This window comes from Erithacus rubecula, assembly GCF_903797595.1.
Source record: "Erithacus rubecula genome assembly, chromosome: 5".
Classification (NCBI taxonomy): Eukaryota; Metazoa; Chordata; class Aves; order Passeriformes; family Muscicapidae; genus Erithacus; species Erithacus rubecula.
The window spans coordinates 605,129-625,670 of record NC_136687.1 but is presented as its reverse complement, the minus strand read 5'-3'; the positions used below and the strand labels follow the sequence as shown (position 1 = coordinate 625,670).

Below are 20,542 nucleotides of genomic sequence, written 5' to 3'. Positions count from 1 at the left end.
CCACAAATTAAATCAGATTTCAATGGATTTCCAAGTTTGTTCCAGAGGGTTTTCAAACAAACGTGAACCAACATCCCCCGAGCCACCTCCTGCCTTTCAGCTGGCATTTCTCCAGAATCCCCAGCACTGGAGGACAAAAATTCCCTGTGGGAAGCACTTGGAGAAGGAACTGCCAAAGCCACTCATCACCAGGATAACCACAAATGGATCAGTAGAGCAGATCTGAAACACCACCAACCTTAATTCCACAGATTCCAAGGAGGGAAAAACCCAGAATCCCCATAGGATGAGTTTTTACCTCTCCAGGTATTTCCAGAACACGTGGGAGCAGGGAAGCTCCTGCAGCAGGAGCAGGAATAACAACTCACCTCTGCAAACCTCAGCTCCTCAGCCTGGCCAGGGATGGGATCCAGGCTGGGAAGGACTTGGAGCAACCTGGTTTATGGAAAATGTCCCCATCCATGGGAGGGAGGGGCTTTGGATGGGATTTGAGGTCCCATCCGACCCGAATCATTCTGGGATTTTAGAAAGGGCTGCAGACAAGATGTTCCTGAGTAACCTTCCCAAAGGAAATGATTCTAAGGAAATGCCAAGATGGAGGAACAATAGTCTGGAGATATCAGGGAGATCCTCACCCTCCTCTTCCAGGCAGCTTTGTTTGGGAATTGTTGGAGCCTGGGAAGTGCCACTGCTGGGACAGGGACACCCCAGCAGGGACTGAGCCCCGAGCTGGGGCTGCAGTGACACCGAGCAGGAACCAGGCAGGATCAGGGAATGGTTTGGGTGGGAAAAGAGCTGAAATCCCATCCAATCCCACCCCCTCATCAGGGACACTTCCACCACCCCAGGTGGACCCAACCTGACCTTGGGCACTGCCAGGGATCCAGGGGCAGCCCCAGCAAATCTGGGAATCCCAGCCCAGGCAGGAATTCCTTCCCAAGATCCCAGCCCAATCTCCCCTTTCCCAGTGGAGCCATTCCCTGTGTCCTGTCCCTCCATGTCCTGTCCCTCTCCAGCTCTCCTGGAGCCCCTGCAGGGACTCTGAGCTCTTCCCTTCCCCAGGGGAACATTCCCAGCTGATCCCTGGGAACAGCAATCCCAGAACTTCAGGGCACAACACAAGCTCAACACCTTCCTTGCCTTCCCTTCAACTTCCTGCTTCCATTTTTCCAGGCTTCCCAACACAGATGGAGCAATGGGAATTTTGGATTTGAAACTCTCCCTGGTGCCTGCAGTGCAAGAGACAGATCCAGAACAAGAATTCCTACTGGAGAGAAAGGGCAGGGAACCCCCACCTGCAACAACCCCAAATCCTGGGAATATTCCAGCTGGAAAATCCCTCCAGGATCATCCAGTCCAAGCTGTGCCCAATCCCCACCTTGGCACCAAGTGCCACATCCAGGAATTCCTTGGACACCTCCAGGGATGGGGATTCCAAACCTCCCTGGGCACTTCCAAACTGCTCTTCCCATGAGGAAATTCCTGCTGTGTCCAATGTGAGCTCATTCCCTCTTTTCCTGTGATTCCCTGGGATCAGATCCCAAATCCTCCTCCCTGTCAGGGAGTTGTGGAGAGCCACAAGATCCCTCTGGATCCTCCCTTTCCCCAAAAACCTCAGGAGAAAGCAGAAGTGAATTTCTCCCGTTACACACAAGGTTTATCCAACAGGAAATTCCAAAAAGAGAATTTCCTGATTTGTCCCTATAAATAGCATGGAATTTTCTGGCTCTGTGCAGATAAACAAAGCTAGAACCAAAGCCAAGCTTAGAAAGCTGCTTTTCCAGAACTGACCACAAGACCTGCATCTCCTCTGGAGATTCCCTGCTCTTCCTTTGTTTGATGGCAAAATCTTGGAATGCTTTGGAAGAAACTGGGATTTTCCTCCTCTTTCCTGATGGCATCCAGAGGGTGCCATGGTCCTTCCCTCTGCAGAATTCCTCATCCACAGCAGCCCAGATGTTCTCTCATCAAAGTCAGGACTTGGGAAGGACTTTTCCTGCAGCTGGGAATTCTTTCCTGTGATTTTAGATGGGCCTGGGTCTCTGGGATTGTCCCCTCCAGAGTGACACCTTCCAGCACAACCCCAGTTCCAGCAGGAGCTCCTGGATTTTCTGGGTAATCCTTGGTGTCCATCCATATCATCCCAATATCCTGGGATCCTGCAGCTCCTCCAGCACAGCCCAAATCCAGCACAGAATAAAAGATCCAGGTGTTTTGGCATTCCAGCAGGATCAGCTGTCCTCTTCAGGTAAAAATTCCCAGGATTTTTGAGGTGAAATTGGCTCCTCTTGGAGCCAAATCCTCCTCTGGGCAGCTCCAGATCCCAGATTGGGATCAGTGGATTTTGGAATTCCAAGAGCCAGGATCACTGGCAATGTTCCATCCCAACAGGATCTCATCCTGGAGGATGAGGAGGAAGAGGAAGGCAGAACAGGAATGCTCCTGGAGCATCTGGATAATGAGAAGAGGACAAATCCCAGCCTGGAAACTTGAATTTTTCCCAGGAAAAAGACAACAGCAAAAGCTGAGCTGGAATTGTAAAGCCTGAAGGAAGCAAATCCCCAAAAAACAAACAAAAAAAAGGAGCAGGATGGGAAAGGAAGCACTTGAATAATAAAAAAATTTCTGTGATAAAACCATGGGGGGAAAAGGGAGGCAAAAGCCAAGTGAAGTTATTCCTCCCACTCTGTGCAATCCCAAACTCATCTTTTCCCACTCCTCCATCCCAAATTTCCTTTGGAAAAGGAGATGCAGGTGTGGGATATCCCTTCAGCCACTCCAGGGAAAGGCAAACTCAGCTCCCAAATCCCAAACAAAACTCCCAGGGAAAGTTAATTCCATCCCCACCCCAGCAGAACATCAACATCAGCTGTGGAACCCAAAATTCCCCAAATTCCTGCTCTGTCAGGCAGGAGGATTCTATTCTAAAAAATTTAAAATATAAAAAAAGTCAGGACAAGCCTTTCAGGCAGGAATTCCTAAAACAGAACCAAAATTGAGCATTTTACCATCAGGAATCCTCCTCAAATTCCATTTTCAGAGCAGCACCAAGTTGGATAAATCAATTTTAAAAACAGGTCCCTGATACCATCACTGACATTCCTACCTAAAAATTCCTCAAAAAAGCCCAAAATTCCACACAGAATATTTAATTGATGGCAAAGAAGCAGGGAAATAGGTTTTATTTACCTTCAATAATAAAAAAAAATAAAAGGGAAACACCCACATGAGCTCTTTGGCAGCAAAAAAAAAAAAAAAAAAAAAAACTCAATTCCAAACTGGGGAAGGAAAAGAGGGAAGAGAAGGAATCCAGGTTTTTGCAAATCCCACTTTTGGATAAATATCCTGAATTTCAGCAGAATTTGGGGAACTAATTCACTAAGATCCCACAGCAGAGACAGGAGGAAAAAAAAAAAACCCCAACAACATTTAAACATCAATTCTGGGCTGGAATGAGATTTTTTTGGGGGGTTGGTTCAAGTTCTGAGTCAAAAAACTCATTAAGTTTAATGTAAATACTTTTAGAAGTAACTCTATAAATAAAGAGATTTGAAAACTAACAAAATAATAACCTGGGATTATAAAAGATAACATCCAAAATTAACATTTTAGGGTTAAAATAACACTAAAAACGCTAAAAGCTACATTTAAATTGTGTTTTTAAAAGTTCTATCCTCCAAAAGAGGAAGTTCCTGCAAAGCACGTGATGCTGCAGAGTTACAACACTTGGCCTTAAGAAAATATAATTTTCTTTCGGGTATCTCGCCCAATTCTGCTCAATTATTGCCGTTTAAAAGAAAAAAAAAAAAAAAAAAAGATGGAAAATCCACGTTTTTAAGCCCAAAGCACAAAAAAGTGCCTGAAGTCACATCCAGGTCTCAAGGTGCAAACCCAACGTGAGGCTGGGATTGAGCAAAAAATTCAATTTTAACCCAAAACAGCCGCCCCTCATTGTTTTAAGATTAAAAAAAAGTACCGAATTTATGGATTTAAAGACTTGAGTAAGGATTAAATTAAAGCTTTGAGTGTTGTTTGCCACGCAGGGGAATTCCCTGGCTTCAAATCGCCTAAACTCGAGATTTTAATTCCAAAAATTAATTCGAAATCACTGCCGGGTCTAAAATGTGGAGAATCCGCGGTGGGGCTGCGGCTGCGCTGCAGGTCGGGCAGAAAACAAACAAAAAAAAAAGAATAAAAGATTAACACTAAAGGGGTTAAAAAAATAAGGAATAAGAGGAGAAGAGGTAAAAAAATAAAAGAATAAACACGCACAGGGCGAAGCTGCTCATGAGGGCCCCTCTCCCGCTCCCCCCCTCACGCAGCCGCCATTACGCGCGGCGCCCTCAGCCCCCGCCGCTCGCCTCCTACCTCCGCCCGCGGCCACCGCCGCTCTCCCCGCGTCCCCCGCCGCCGGAAAGAAGCGGGAGAACCGGGAAGAAACCGTAAAAAAGCACCGGGGCCAAGCGCCGGGAGGGGAGCGCGGAGGGACACGGCGCGCCGGGAGCACTGCGCATGCGCGGAGACAGCGCGGGGTTGGGGGGCGGGGGAGGAGCTGCGCGTGCGCGCCATATGCAAATTAGCGCGGCGAGGCAGGCTGGGAGTCGCCATGCAATATGCAAATTAGAGCAGTGCAGTATGCTGGGAGTCGGGGCAGGCAGAAGAGCTGCGCATGCGCTATATGCAAATTAGCACTGCGGGGCATGCTGGGAGTCGCCCTCACATTAAGGATGGTGGAGATGCTCATTACTCAGAGTGGCAGCGCCGCTATAGAGGTTTTTTTTATTTTTCTTATTTTTATTATTGGCACTTTTAGTTTTTTTGCTGTTATTTCTGTTATTCCCCCAGTGTGACAACAAATTGTTTGTGTTAATCCTAGACGTTTTGGAGTTTGTATAAAGCAGAATAATCAAAATAAGAAAAAAATGTGGACCTACATAATGGGAAATATATGATTAAACCCACTCTGTTTCAAACCCCCTGTTATGAATATTGTGTATTCCAGTTTGTAAAAGAAAAAAAAGAAAGGGTTTTCCATAAGTCTAAAAGGTTTTTTGCAGAATCAGATTTCCTGCTGTGATAATTGATAAATTATTCCTGTTAATCCTAGAAGTTTTGGAGTTTGTATTAAGCAGAATAATCAAAATAAGAAAAAAATGTGGACCTAGATAATGGGAAATATATGATTAAACCCACTCTGTTTCAAATCCCCTGTTAAGAATATTGTGCATTCCAGTTTGTAAAAGAAAAAAAAAAAAAAAAAGGGATTTCTATAGTCTGAAAGGTTTTTTTGCAGAATCAGATTTCCTGCCTTTGTGTGATCAATCACAAATTATCTGCTAAAAATCAGAATTCCCACTTCTTCAAGACCAGATGGTTACACGACCAATTGTCCCCAGAGCTGCCCCACAGAATTTTGGATTTTCTTTGACCACCACTGCTCACCTTGCAGAATTATTGCAACAAAACAATAACAATTATTGATTACCACAAGGAAAACCAGACTATAAAAAAAAAAGGAGCTGCAAACCAGTTCAATTTAGACCCTTAATTTCACCCTTACTCAAGCCTTCAAGTCCATAAATTCAGCATTTTGATGAATTATCCATCCTTGGAATGTCCAAGGTCAGTTTGGAAAGGAATTGGAGTGACCTGGGACAGTGGCAGGTGTCCCTGCCCGTGGATGGGGTGGAATTGTTGGGATTTAAGGGGATCAAATCTGGGATTTGCTTGGGAGCAGCAGCAGGAATCCCTGGAACTTCCAATGGGTTCACACTGTCCCCAAATCCAGGCTCGTGTCCCAAAAAACACTTCTGGAATCCAAGAATCACCAAAAACACCTTTAAATCTGCTACATTATTCCCAAAATTCCAATTTTTGCAACTCTGTCCCACAGCCCACACCATTTCCAGGGAATTCAGAGCAGATTTTGGAGCTGAATTTTGGGCACCCACCATGAAATCCAATCAAAGTGACTCCCTGGGGTTGGATTTTCCCCAAAAAATCCAAGCAGACTCAGGAAGGAAGGATCTTTCTGTATTCCTAAAATTCCCAGCTGAATTCCATGGACTTGAGGCTGTTTTGCCAATTCCAGCCTGAATTTTTCCTGATGGAAAAGAATTCGGGAGGGAAAATCTGGTGTGAACCCCAAAATTGGGGAATCATTTTTAGTCACTTTAATCCCAAATGACAGAATTGAAGGAATTTTCATAAATTTTTAAATTAAAGGATGGGCACAAGGAATTCTGCTCTTTTAGGGATGCTGAGGAATCCCAAAATAGCCCAAATTGCTTTTACTCATCGTGGGTATGCTGAGGGTCAAAATAAATCTCCACCCCCGCCGAAAAAAATACTTTAAAAAATCTGGAAATGTGAGCAAATCCCAAACTTGAGAGCTCAGATCAGCCCTAAATATATTCCACAAGGATTTTGGGATGGTGAGGAGATTTTTGGGATGCAGCCAGAAAATGAGGGGATTTTTGGGAGCTGGGAATGTTCAGCCTGGAGAAAAGGGGGGATCAGGGGGGTGGGAATGGGATTTGGGATGGGATTTGGGATGGGATGAGATCTCAGGAACAGCCTCAGGTGGGATAATGGGAATTTTCCTCCTGGAAAAGCTTTTCCAGCCCTGGCACAGCTGCCCAGGCCAGGATGGAATCCCCAGCCCTGGGGGCGTGGTGGCACTTGGGGACATGTGGTGGCCTTGGGTAATGGGAGACTGGAGGCTCCGGGGGACGTTGGGCAGCTGCTGTCCCCAATTAACTCATTAACTCATTAACTCCTCAGCCGGGCCAGCCCCGGGGGCCGCGGTGCTCTCAGCGCTGTCCCCAAGGTGTGACAGCAGATGGGGCCACCAGCCCCGAGGGGACAGCGCTGCGCGACAGCGGCGCCGGGGCGGGGACAGAGCCCGCTCCGTGTCCCCGGAGAGAGGGGGGACAGGGGACAGCGCGGGGACAGCCAGCCCTGTGTCACTGCTGGGGACAGGACAGGGGACAGCGCGGGGACAGCCAGCCCAGTGTCACTGCTGGGGACAGGGGACAGCGCGGGGACAGCCAGATCAGTGTCACTGCTGGGGACAGGACAGGGGACAGCGCGGGGACAGCCAGCCCTGTGTCACTGCTGGGGACAGGACAGGGGACAGCGCGGGGACAGCCAGCCCAGTGTCACTGCTGGGGACAGGGGACAGCGCGGGGACAGCCAGCTCCTTGTCACTGTTTGGGGACAGGGGACAGCCGGCCCAGTGTCTCTGTTTGGGGACAGCCAGCCCCGTGTCGCTGTTGGGGACAGGGGACAGCCAGCCCCGTGTCGCTGTCCCCGTGCCCGGCACCACGTGCGCTGCCAGCCCTGGCGCTGTGTGACATTCGCTGTCATCGCCGGCTGTGTCCTCGTGTGTTGGTGACATTCCCGGAGTGGCTCAGTGGCCCTCGGTGACCTCGCGGGGCTGTCCCGTCCCGAACCCCCCAGCACATCTGTCCCCAACCCTGGCGACAACCCGTGCCACCCCTCCAGTGCCACCACAGCCCCCCCGCACCCCGAACCCCGAGGTGCCACCCCCGTGTCCCCTCAGCCTTTCCCGGCATCAGCCCCGCGCTATTTTTGTCCCGTCTGGTGCCACCGCTGTCCCCAGCCATACAAGGAGCCCGCAGCCACCCCCGGGGGTGTCACTTGTCCCCGAGGTGTCGCGTTCTGGGTGGCTCTGGGGACGGGGATTGTCACCTCCTGCTCGTTTTACAGCCCCGCGCTGGCCTCGGGGACACTTTGTCGTGTTTGTCCCCCTTGTTTTTGGGACTGGCCCGGGATTAGCACCTGCTGAGGGCACGGGGACTGAAATAGCTCTGGGGACGCTGGTGACCCTCGTGCCACCATCCAGCTGCTGGCCTGGGGGACAAATTTGGGGACACTGCGCCCTCTCCAATCCCCCCATTGTCCCCAGCCGTGAATTGTCCCCATCCCTCAGCAGCGCCCGGCGGGACACTGGGGGGACCGAGGGGACCCCGCGTTTGGGGAGGGGACAAACCCCAAAGGTTCGGGGTGTCCCAGCAGCACCCCTGGGTGACCCCCAAACTGTGCATGGAGCCTCCAGGGCACGGGAACCCCAAAATCTGCGCCCCCCACCCCAAAAACCCCAGCCCGGAGCGGGGAATGGGTTTGGGGTCACACCGAGGGGTGCAGGGAGATTTTGGCTCCCCCTTTTCTGCCATGGGGGTCCCCACGGGGGTGTCACCCCCCGTCACGGGCACCTTCTTGCCGGAGCCCCCCAAGGTGAGGTGGGACCCTCACCCCAAATCCGGGGGTGCGCGGCTGTATCTCCCCAAAATTCGGGGTGGGCTGTGCCACGTGAGGCTGGGAAAGGTGGGGAGGGGGGAAATTGGGGACACCCGGGGGGGACTTGGGGACACGCGGGGGGTGCGGGGCACTCACCGTCCGACGGGGTCGGGGGGCAGCGGGCTCGGGGGGGGCCGGGGACCCCGATTTCGGGGGGGCGCGGAGGAGCCGCCGCCGCCGCCCGCCGGCATCGCGGGATCCGCGCGGGGATCGGACCGGGACCGGGACAGGGACCGGGACCGGGATCGTCACCGCGGGGAGGCGGCGCTGGAGCAGCCGGGGGGGCCCCGGGCACGGGTCTCACCTTTATCGGGGTGCGATGTTGGGAAATCTCCTGGTGACCCCAAAACCGCGGCTTCCCGCACCCGGTGCCACCAGCACGGGGCTGTCCCCATTGTCCCCGCCTGGAGTTGGCACCAAAATTTGGGGTGCAGAGAAGGGTCCCCCCCCGTTCCTGGCCCAAATATTGGGGTGCGGGGCTGAGTAAAACCCCCAACGGTGTCCCCAAAATTAGGGGTGCAGAGCAGGGCAACCCCACTGCTGCTGTCCCAAATATTGGGGTGCGGGGCTGGGTAAAACCCCTCAAAGTGTCCCCAAAATTTGGCGTGCACAGCTAGTTCCCCCCACTTGTTGACCCCATTATAAAAGGACTGGGTAAAACACCCCCTATCCCCAAAATTGGGGGTGCAGAGCTGGATCCCCCCGTTCCTGGACCCAATATGGGGGTGCGGGGCTGGGTAAAATACACCAGCGGTGCCCCCAAAATTGGGGGTGCAGGGCTGAGCCCCCCACCTAGCTGTGCCCAATATGGGGGCGCAGAAGCGGGACCCGGCTTCCCCCATGTGCTCCCCGCGTTCTGGGGTCCCGTACCCCCATTTTGGGGGTGCACAGCCAACACTGGGGGGGGTCACAGCTCAATTCCCCCCTCCCAAAATTCAGTTTGGGCCCCCCCCCACCACAAACCACGCGCCGGCCACGTGACCGCCCCGCCCCCCTCGCTGTGTTTACATGATTCAACCAATCAGCGTCCCCCTACTAACACACCCCCGCGGCGGGGCGGGCTGTTTGTAACGCCTCTTCCCATTGGACGAAGTGCCTGTCAATCATCCTCCAGCCGCGGGGCGGAGCGTTGGCTGTTATTTACATCGCGCGTGGCCCCGCCCACCCGCGTCTGCCCGTCTGCCCCACGTGGGGGACGCGTGCGCTCAGCCAATCAGCGCCGCCGGCGGCGGCCAATGCGGAGCGCGGCTCGGTGGGTGTGCTGTGCTGCGTGACTGACAGCTCAGCTATCCAATAACAACGCGAGTTGAATCCATGCTGCCCAATCAGCGCGCTGAGGGGCGGGACCACGTGGCGGCGCTGGCCAATGGGAGGCGTGGGCGTGTTGGCGGCGGCGGCGGCGGCTGAGGGCGCGGAGCGGCACCGGCCCGGCCCGAGGTACCGGAGCGGGGGGGGACAACGGGGACACGGCCCGAGACACGGCGGGGGGAGCGGAGAGACACAGCCCGAGCCACCGGGGGCACGGGGGGACACGGGGACACCCCGCACACGGGGGGCTCAGAGCCGAGCAGGCCCCGCTGTCCCGCGGGCTCCTGAGGGGCTCCGGTTGGCGCTGGGACTCTGCCGGGCCCCGCTTCGGCTCCTGCCCGGTACTGCCGGGAATTGTAGCCCGGGATCCCAAAACAGTCCCTGAAGTCCCGGGTTGGGATCGGCTCCTCCATCCCTATCCCATCCCTGTATCCCATCCCATTATCCCATTATCCCATCCCTGTATCCCATCCCATTATCCCATCCCATCCCCATCCCATCCCATCCCATCCCATCCCATCCCATCCCATCCCATCCCATCCCATCCCATCCCATCCCATCCCATCCCATCCCATCCCATCCCATCCCATTATCCCATCCCATTATCCCATCCCATCCCATTATCCCATCCCATTATCCCATCCCATCCCATTATCCCATCCCATTATCCCATCCCATTATCCCATTCCATCCCATTATCCCATCCCATTATCCCATTCCCACTCCATTCCCATCCCCAGTTCCCTGTGGATCCCCAGCCTGTGGGGGTTTGGGAGAGCTCACTGCCCCCAAATTCCCCCTCCACTATTTGGGATATTTTCTGCACGTTCCCGTGGGATATTTGTCCCCTGCAGGGACAGGTGGGGACACCTGGCTGGGTGCTGCTGGTGTCCCTTTGGGATGTGGGAATTCCATGTGGTGTTTGGGACTTCCCAAACTGCAGAAAAACCAGGGATTTACAGCATTATCCTGGAAACATCCACGCTTGGGGAATTCGGTGTTTTCATGGAATTCTGGAATGCTTTGGGTTGGGAAATAACTTAAATCCCATCCAGGGACATTTTCCACTGTCCCAGGTGGATCCAGCCCCTGCAGGGACTCTGAGCATTCCCTGGAATTTCCCCTTCTCCAGGGGAACATTCCCAGCTCTCCAAATCCTCTGGATTCCCTCCAGCAGCTCCAGGGGGATTTAACCCTTTGGGAATTTCTCATTTCCAACCCAATCCATGGTTTTTGTCCCTCCTGGCATTGGGGAAAGGAGAAAAAACAGAATTGTCCCTTCCCAGCAAATTTGGTTTCCCATGGAATGATGAATCTGGGTCACCAAGGTTTATCCTGGATGGGACAATCCTGGGGACAATTCCAGCTCTGGAATCCTGGGAGCTGGCAGCTCCTTTCCTGTGCTGACAGTGCCTGTTCCACTGGGATTTGGGATTTTGGGAGCTGCCAGGCTGAGAGAGGGAGCAGCAACAAAACCATGGATCAAATCCTGCAATTGTGGAATGGTTCTGGTGGGGAAAAGGCTCCAAAATTCCCAAATCTGAGCTGTGCTTCCCTTCCTGATGTTTGCAGAGGGAATGGGAGTGGATAAACCAGGATAAACTGTTGGAATTCCAGCCCTGGAATTGTTTGTGCTGGGAATGCTGCCATGGGAAAAGCAGCTCTGGGCTTGTTCCTTTGGGAAGGAGCTTTTCCAAAGGGATGCAGGGAATGGATTCTCTGCCACAGGGCTGGGGTGGGCTGGATATTGGGATATTGGGATTTTGGGATTTTGGGATATTGGGATATTGGGATGGAATTCTGCTGGTTAACCCTTCCTGTGCCATGGAGATGCTCCAAGCCAGGCTGGGAGAGCTGGGAATGTTCCCCTGGAGAAGGGAAAATTCCAGGGAATGCTCAGAGTCCCTAAATGGGATCCAGGAGAGCTGGAATTGGGGACAAGGACACAGGGAATGGCTCCACTGGGAAAGGAGAGATTTTCATGGAATATTGGGAAGGAATTCCCAGCTGGGAGGGAGTCAAGGCCCAGGTTCCCTGGAGAGGATCCTGGGAGCTGCTCCAGAAGGAATTTGGGATGAAGTTCCTGAGCATTGCTTGGGCTGGGCTCAGCAGCTGGAGGTTTTTTTCCAGGAAAATCCAGCAGAGCTGTGCTGGGATTGTGGTGGGGATTAAAACAGAGTGGGGTGAGATGAGATTATCCTGGATCCAGGCTGGAAATAGGAAATAAACTGTGGTTCCTTGGCAGCTGGGAGAGCTGGGAATGGGAAAAATCCACCCAGCCAGGAGAGAAAATGGGATAAGGAACAGGATTTGGGATTCTGGCTGCAGGGATTTTGTCTGGGAAAGGGGATTAGAGCCTGAGGAATTGGGATTTCATGGAGTGGGAGTCAGGAGATCTGGGAAGGAGTGTTGGGAAAGTGGTGGGACCAGCTGGAGCTGTGGAGCTGGGAATGGGAATGGGAGAATCCATCCCTTGGGAAAGGATCCAGATTTTGGGAAAGGATCCAGATTTTGGGAAAGGATCCATCCCTTGGGAAAGGATCCAGACTTTGGGAAAGGATCCATCCCTTGGGAAAGGATCCATCCCTTGAGAAAGGATCCAGACTTTGGGAAAGGATCCATCCCTTGGGAAAGGATCCATCCCTTGGGAAAGGATCCAGATTTTGGGAAAGGATCCAGACTTTGGGAAAGGATCCATCCCTTGGGAAAGGATCCAGACTTTGGGAAAGGATCCATCCCTTGGGAAAGGATCCATCCCTTGGGAAAGGATCCAGATTTTGGGAAAGGATCCAGACTTTGGGAAAGGATCCATCCCTTGGGAAAGGATCCAGATTTTGGGAAAGGATCCAGGTTCTGGGAAAGGATCCAGGTTCTGGGATCACCTGGTCCAGTGATTTTCCATAATTCCTGCTCTGGAGGAGCTGAGAGGGAGCCTGAAAAGTGTCCTGGCCTCTGTTGCCTTGATTTCTCCATGGAATCCTGAAATTTGGGTGGGAAGGGACCTTAAATCCCATCCCATTCCAACCCCAACACCTTCCACTGTCCCAGGGGGATCCAACCTGGCCTTGGACATTCCCAGGGATCCAGGGGCAGCCACAGCAAATCTGGGAATTCCTTCCCAAGATCCCAGCCCCATCTCCCCTTTCCCAGTGGAGCCATTCCCTGTGTCCTTGTCCCCAATTCCAGCTCTCCTGGAGCCCCTGCAGGGACTCTGAGCATCCCCTGGAATTTTCCCTTCTCCAGGGAAACATTCCCAGCTCTCCCATCATCCCTGACCTCATGCCCCATTCCCAAATTTCCAAAATCTTCCCAGACTCTGGCATTTTTGGGATGGGAATGATCCTTCTCCAGGATAAGCCAGTCATGGATGGAGGGATCCATGGATTGATTCCTGGATTTATGGATTGATAGATTGATGGATGTGAGTTTATGGTTTAATGGATGGATGGATTAATGGATTTATAGATGGGTAGATTTATGGATGGATTGATGGTTTTATGGAATGATGGATGAATGGATGGATCCATGGATTTATGGATTTAGAGATTTAGAGATGGATGGATTTATGGCTGGATTGATGGATCCATGTATTGATCGATGGATGAATCTATGGATTTATGGACTGATGGATTGAGGGATTGATGGAGTGATGGATTGATGGATTGATGGATTGATGGAGTGATGGATTGATGGAATGATGGATTGATGGAATGATGGATTGATGGAATAATGGATTGATGGAATGATGGATTGATGGAGTGATGGATTGATGGAATGATGGATTGATGGAGTGATGGATTGATGGAATGATGGATTGATGGAATGATGGATTGATGGATTGATGGATTGATGGAGTGATGGATTGATGGAGTGATGGATTGATGGATTGAGGGATTGATGGAATGATGGAGTGATGGATTGATAGATTGATGGAATAATGGATTGATGGATTGATGGAGTGATGGAATGATGGATTGATGGAATAATGGATTGATAGATTGATGGAATGATGGATTGATGGAATGATGGAGTGATGGATTGATAGATTGATGGAATGATGGATTGATGAATTGATGGAATGATGGATTGATGAATTGATGGAGTGATGGATTGATGGAATGATGAATTGATGGAATGATGAAGTGATGGATTGATGGATTGAGGGATTGATGGATTGATGGATTGAGGGATTGAGGAGTGATGGATTTTTTGAATGATTCCTGGTGGGTTCCCAGCTCTGGGCTGGATTTCAGGCTCACTAGAGCTGGAGGATGCCCCAGGCTCATGCAGCCCCCCAGGCCCGTGCAGCCCCCTGTGCAGCCCCCAGGCCCATGCAGCCCCCAGGCCCATGCAGCCCCCTGTGCAGCCCCCCAGGCTCATGCAGCCCCCCGTACAGCCCCCCGTGCAGCCCCCCGTGCAGCCCCCAGGCTCATGCAGCCCCCCCATGCAGCCCCCTGTACAGCCCCCAGGCCCATGCAGCCCCCCAGGCCCATGCAGCCCCCCATGCAGCCCCCCGTGCAGCCCCCCAGGCCCGTGCAGCCCCCAGGCCCGTGCAGCCCCCTGTGCAGCCCCCCGTGCTGGCAGTGGCACCTTGCCTGGGGGGTCTCTGGCCGTTGCTCATTGTCCCCATGGCACAGGATGAATGGCTCCGAGCTCGGCAGCAGCTCCAGCCCCCCGTCCCAGGAGGATCCCGTGGGCAGCGGGCACGAGGACAAGGAGAACAATCCCTTTGCCGAGTACATGTGGATGGAGAACGAGGAGGATTTCAACAGGCAGGTCAGCCACTGCTGCACTGCTTTGCATTGCTTCATTTTACTGCATTGCATTGCATTTTACTTTATTTAATTTATTTTATTTTATTTTATTTTATTTTATTTTATTTTATTTTATTTTATTTTATTTTATTTTATTTTATTTTGCTTTATTTATTTTATTTTATTTTATTTTATTTGTTTTATTTTATTCTATTTTATTTTAATTTATTTTATTTTATGTTATTTTATTTTATTTATTTTATTTTATTTCATTTTATTTTATTTTCTTTTACTTTATTTAATTTATTTTATTTTATTTTATTTTATTTTACTTTATTTTATTTTATTTTATTTTATTTTATTTTATTTTATTTTATTTTATTTCGTTTGGTTTTGCTTTATGTTATTTTCTTTTATTTTACTTTATTTTGCTATTTTTAGTTATTTTTAGTTATTTTATTCTATATATTATATCATGTTATGTTATATTAATTTAAATTATTTCATTTTCTAATTTTTATTTATTTTATTTTATTTCATTTCATTTTATTTTACTTTATTTTGCTATTTTTAGTTATTTCTAGTTATTTTATTCTATATACTATATTAATTTAAATTATTTTATTTTATATTTTCTTTTATTTTTATGTTATTTTATTTTTATTTTATTTAAATTTAATTTTACTTTATTTTATTTTACTTTATTTTGCTATTTTTAGTTATTTTATTCTATATATTATATTATATTATATTATATTATATTATATTATATTATATTATATTATATTATATTATATTATATTATATTATATTATATTATATTATATTATATTATATTATATTATATTATTATTTTATTTTAATTTTATTTTACTTTATTTTGCTATTTTCAGTTATTTTTAGTTATTTTATTCTATATATTATAGTATATTGTATTATATTATATTATTTCTAATTATTTTATTTTATACTTTTATTTTATTTTTATTTTTGTTTTTTATTTTATTTTGCTAATTTTAGTTATTTTTAGTTATTTTATTTTATATATTATATTATATTATATTATATTATATTATATTATATTATATTATATTATATTATATTATATTATATTATATTATATTATATTATATTATATTATATTATATTATATTATATTAATTTAAAATTTTTATTTTATTATTTTATTAATTTTATTTAATTTTTATTTTCTTCTGTTACTATTTATTTTATAATTATTGCATTGTTTTTCTTCTTTATTTTTCATTGTTTATTTATTCATCTATTATCTATTTTATTTAGTTAATCATTATTTTTAATAAAAATAAATGGCATTTATTAATGGTTTTTAAGTATTTATTTATTGGTGTATCTATTTTATTTACTTCATTTTTATTAACATTTATTAATTGCTATATTTTTATTTAATTAATATTTTTATTAATTTATTTTATCTATTGATGTATTTTTATTAGCGAATTAAATAATTAAATATATTTTATTAATATTACTTTAATTTAAATAAAGTTTATTTTTAATAAAAAGAAATTTTATTTATATATTTTATCTATTTTCTAAATTTTATTTTTAATAAAAATAAATGGCATTTATTTATGCATTTTATTTATTTGTTTATCTATTTATTTAATTTCATTTAAAAAATTTTAATCTATTTAATTAATATTTTAAAAATAAGTTTTATTTATTTAGGCATTTATTTATTTAATGTATGTAATGTATTTTCTTTTATTATCCGTTTATTTTATCTATATTAGTTTTTATCATTATTATTTTTATTTATTTTAGATTTATTTTTAATTTTTAAAAAAATTATTTATTTTATCCACTTTTTAATTTATTTTCTTTTTTTTTAAATTTTTTTTTGTGTTGGAATTAAATGTTTGAGGTGGTATTTTTTGTTTGGACTTGGATTTTTATTTTATTTTATTTTATTTTATTTTATTTTATTTTATTTTATTTTATTTTATTTTATTTTATTTTATTTTATTTTATTTCATTTTATTTTATTTCATTTTGTATTATCATTTTTGTTTATATTTTATTTTCACAGACTGAGTTTGACAGTACTTTAAGTTAAAAATGGAGTTAAAAATATTTTTATAATGCCTTCTAAGAGCTAATTGTCTAAAAAAAAGTAAAATTATTTTTACTTTTAACTTAACAATAACTTAATAACTTATTAATTAACTTTTTAACTTAATAATTATATTTACTTCTTACTAATAACACTTTTAACTAATTACTTGTGACTTGCAATTTTTTTATCTTAAGATTTTAAAATCTAATTAAACAAGATTTGTAAATCTAATTAAAAAGATTTCTTAATCTAATTAAACAAGATTATTTCGATTTCTGAAGAAGCTGAAAGAGAAACTTCTGCTTTAAAACTTTTATTTTGCTTTATATTTATTCCAATATTTTCAAATTTTAAAATTTCAGTTTTTTTCACATCATCCCCTTGGGTTGGATCCAGAAAAAAGTTGGGAAAAAAATCCTTTGGATCCTTCCCGAATTTTTGGGATCCCCTTTCCTTTTTGGGATTTTGGGATTTCCTTTTTGGGATTTTGGGATTTCCTTTTCCTTTCCTTTTTGGGATTTTGGGATTTCCTTTCCCTTTCCTTTTTGGGATTTTGAGATTTTGGCATCTCCTTTCCCTTTCCTTCTTGGGATTTCCCTTCCCTTTAATTTTTGGGATTTTGGGATTTCCTTTCCCTTTAATTTTTGGGATTTCCCTTTCCTTTTTGAGATTTCTCTTCCCTTTCCTTTTTGGGATCTGCCTTCCCTTTTTTGGATTGGGGAGATTTGGGAGTTTTTTGGTGATTGGTGTTTTTGGGATTTGGGGTTTGTTGGTTTTTTTTGTTGGTTTTTTTTTTTTTGGCATTTGAGGGAGTTTTGGGGATTTGGGTTTTTTGGGGGGGATTTGACAGTTTTTTGGGATTTGGGGTTTTTGTGGATTTGAGGAATTAGTGAGGATCTAGGCTGGAAAACAGGGAATGTTCACTGGACATACAGAATCCTGGGGCACAATTCCCACTTTCCCCACTGCTCCAGAACATGGAAAAACTCAGGTTTTCCCAACATTTTTGTGGAGCAAAATTTTCAGGATTCTCCCCTCTTGGAGTCTCCTAAATCCAGAGAAAAGCAGGGAAATGGGAACAGCTGCAGTTCCCAGCCCCATCCTCGGGTTCCCTGCCTGGGCAGCTCCAGGAATTCCAGGCTGGGATCACATCCAGCATTCCTGGAAAAAGGAATTCCTGGAAAAATTCAGGGATCTGTACAATTCCTTGATAGGGGAGGCAGGATTTGGGAATGGGATGAGCCTGAAAATTGGGAAAGGGGATGGAATCCTCTTTCCCAACAGGAATAATTCAGTAATTCCACAATCCCAAGAGCTTCTTGGAGCTCCAGGTTGTCCTGGTTTAAGGACAGGTGTCTGCCAATAAAGGCAGGAGCTTCTCTTGGAAATGGGGAATGTAAATACCCTCCCTCCTAATTATTATAAATTTGAAATTAAGGGGCTCTCAGGCAAAGATAGGGGAATTAGGAATAACAGTTCTTCACTAGGAAAATTAAAATAGAAATGCAGAATTACACAGAACAATCCCAACCCTGCCAGAGTCAGAATCCAAGCTGGCACAGTCAGTCAGTCAGGGTGGTGGCACAGTCCCATTCCATGGTGCTGCATCCTCCTGCAGGGGCAGATGTGGCTCAGCTGGAGCAGTGCTCCTGGAGAAGGTGCAGTTTCCTCTGAAGGTGCAGGGATGATGTGCAAGGGTCTGGCTTTCCTCTGGAATCCAGTGGAAAGGCTGCTCTGGTGTTCCAAATCTCAGTTTTTCTCTGGGTAGGAAAGGCTTGGCTCCTGCCCTGGCTGGAGCATCTCCCAGTGGGATGATGGAATTTTATCAGCCATGCCCTGGGACTCAGTGGCCATGAACAGGAGATATCTGCTGGAGGGAGGATGGGCTGTGGGAAGATAAAGATGATTGCCCAGCTGGTTTTTAACAATGGCCCATTAACAGGAGATATCCCCACAGTGATAAGATTCACTGCCACACCCAGTTTTTAACAATGGCCCATTAACAGGAGATATCTCCCACAGGGATAAGATTCACTGCCACACCCAGTTTTTAACAATGGCCCATTAACAGGAGATACCTGCTGGGTGAAGGGTGGGTCATGGAAAGGTAAAGATGACTGCCCCAGCTGGTTTTTAACACCTGACCCAGTAACAGGAGATATCTGCTGGAGGGAGGATGGGCTGTGGGAAGATAAAGATGATTGCCCAGCTGGTTTAAAGATGGCCCATTAGCAGAGAATATGTGCCAGGAGATCAGGGGCACTGCCCCAGCCGGGTCAGCAGATGGGACAGAATCCAACCCAGCACAGGGGCTCTTCCCACAGCCCATGGCAAAACCCTGGATGTGCTTCCCACGGGCTGTGTGTGTGTGGGCAGGTGGAGGAGGAGCTGCAGGAGCAGGAGTTCCTGGATCGCTGCTTCCAGGAGATGCTGGAGGAGGAGGAGCAGGATTGGTTCATCCCAGCACGGGACCTTCCCCAGGGAATGGGGCAGCTCCAGCAGCAGCTGCACGGGCTCGCCGTGGGGGACGGCCACGAGGACATCCTGGTGAGCAGCCTGGGACTGGCCTGGGAGTGTCCCATCCCTGGGATTATTCCTTGGGATTGTCACATCCTGGTGAGCAGCCTGGGACTGGCCTGGGAGTGTCCCATCCCTGGGATTATTCCTTGGGATTGTCACATCCTGGTGAGCAGCCTGGGACTGGCCTGGGAGTGTCCCATCCCTGGGATTATTCCTTGGGACTGTCATATCCCTGGGATTGTCCCATCCCTGGTATTATCCCATCCCTGGGATTATTCCTTGGGATTGTCACATCCCTGGGATTATCCCATCCCTGGGAGTGTCCCATCCCTGAGATTATCCCATCCCTGGAATTGTCCCATCCCTGGGATTATTCCCTGGGATTATCCCATCCCTGGGATTATTCCTTGGGATTATCCCATCCCTTGGATTATCCCATCCCTGGGATTGTCCCATCCCTGGGATTATTCCTTGGGATTTTCATATCCTGGTGAGCAGCCCCCTGGAACTGGCCCTGGGATTGTCCCATCCCTGGGATTATTCCTTGGGATTGTCCCATCCCTGGAATTGTCCCATCCCTGGGATTATTCCTTGGGATTATCCCATCCCTGGAATTGTCCCATCCCTGGAATTTTCAAACCCTGGCAATTGTTCCATCCATGGAATTTTCCCATCCCGGGAATTGTCCCATCCATGGAAATTTCCAATCCTGGGAGTTGTCAAATCCTTGGAATTGTCAAATCCTTGGAATTGTCCCATCCCTGAATTATTCCATCCATGGAATTGTTAAATCCTTGGATTTCTTCAGTCCCTAGAATTGTTCCAGTCCTTGGAATTGTCCCATCCCTGGAATTGTCCAGTCTATGGAATTCTCCCATCCCTGGGATTGTCCCATGCTCAGAATTGTTCCATCCTTGGAATTCTTTTATTTCTGGAGTTGTCCCATCCCCAGAATTGTCAAATCCTTGGAATTATTCCAGCCATGCAAGTGTCAAATCCTTGGAATTCTTCAATCCCTGAAACTGTCCCATTTTTGGAATTGTCCCATCCCTGGAATTGGCCCACCTTTGGAATTGTCCAATCCTTGAAATTATTCCCTCCATGGAACTGTGAAATTCTTGGAATTCTTCAATCCTTGGAACTGTCCCATAATTGGAATTGTCCCATCCTTGGAATTCTTTTATCCCTGGAATTGTCCCATCCTTGCAATTATCCCATCCTTGAAATCCTATCCTGCAATTCTCCCAATCCCAGGAATTCTGGCACATTCCATTCCCAATTTATTTTATTTTCTTTTTTTTCCAGAGCAAAAGCAACTTGAATCCAGATGCCAAGGAATTTGTGCCTGGAGTGAAATACTGACCCTGGGAATAGCCAGAGACTGATTCCTGCTCCAGGGAAATTTGGGACATGGGAAGAGCCTGGAGTGGCTCCAGGGATCTGCTCCAGCTCCAAGTACTTTTTTTTTTTTTTTTTTTTTTGGTTTTCCCTATTTTTATTTTTCTTTTTAACAGCTTTTTCCTCACTTTTTTTTTTTTTT

The 20,542-nt window shown here is 46.6% G+C and overlaps 2 protein-coding genes across 2 annotated transcripts in view; one reads left to right on the top strand and one right to left on the bottom strand.

The window, feature by feature from the left end:
* The window catches only part of ZNF638 (zinc finger protein 638), a 48,880-nt gene extending 40,338 nt beyond the window's left edge, over positions 1–8,542 (bottom strand). Inside the window, exon 1 of the mRNA XM_079306324.1 lies at positions 8,419–8,542. Within this exon, the coding sequence (XP_079162450.1) occupies positions 8,419–8,513 (95 nt within the window). The 5' untranslated portion in view covers positions 8,514–8,542. The remainder of the gene's footprint in view (positions 1–8,418) is intronic.
* A 972-nt stretch (positions 8,543–9,514) lies between these two features.
* On the top strand, positions 9,515–20,496 carry PAIP2B (poly(A) binding protein interacting protein 2B). The gene is made up of 4 exons (XM_079307186.1): positions 9,515–9,759; positions 14,268–14,406; positions 18,859–19,029; positions 20,308–20,496. Exons 1-4 carry the CDS (start codon positions 9,689–9,691, stop codon positions 20,362–20,364), a joined length of 438 nt encoding a protein of 145 aa, XP_079163312.1. The 5' UTR covers positions 9,515–9,688; the 3' UTR covers positions 20,365–20,496.
* Positions 20,497–20,542: the final 46 nt, after the last annotated feature.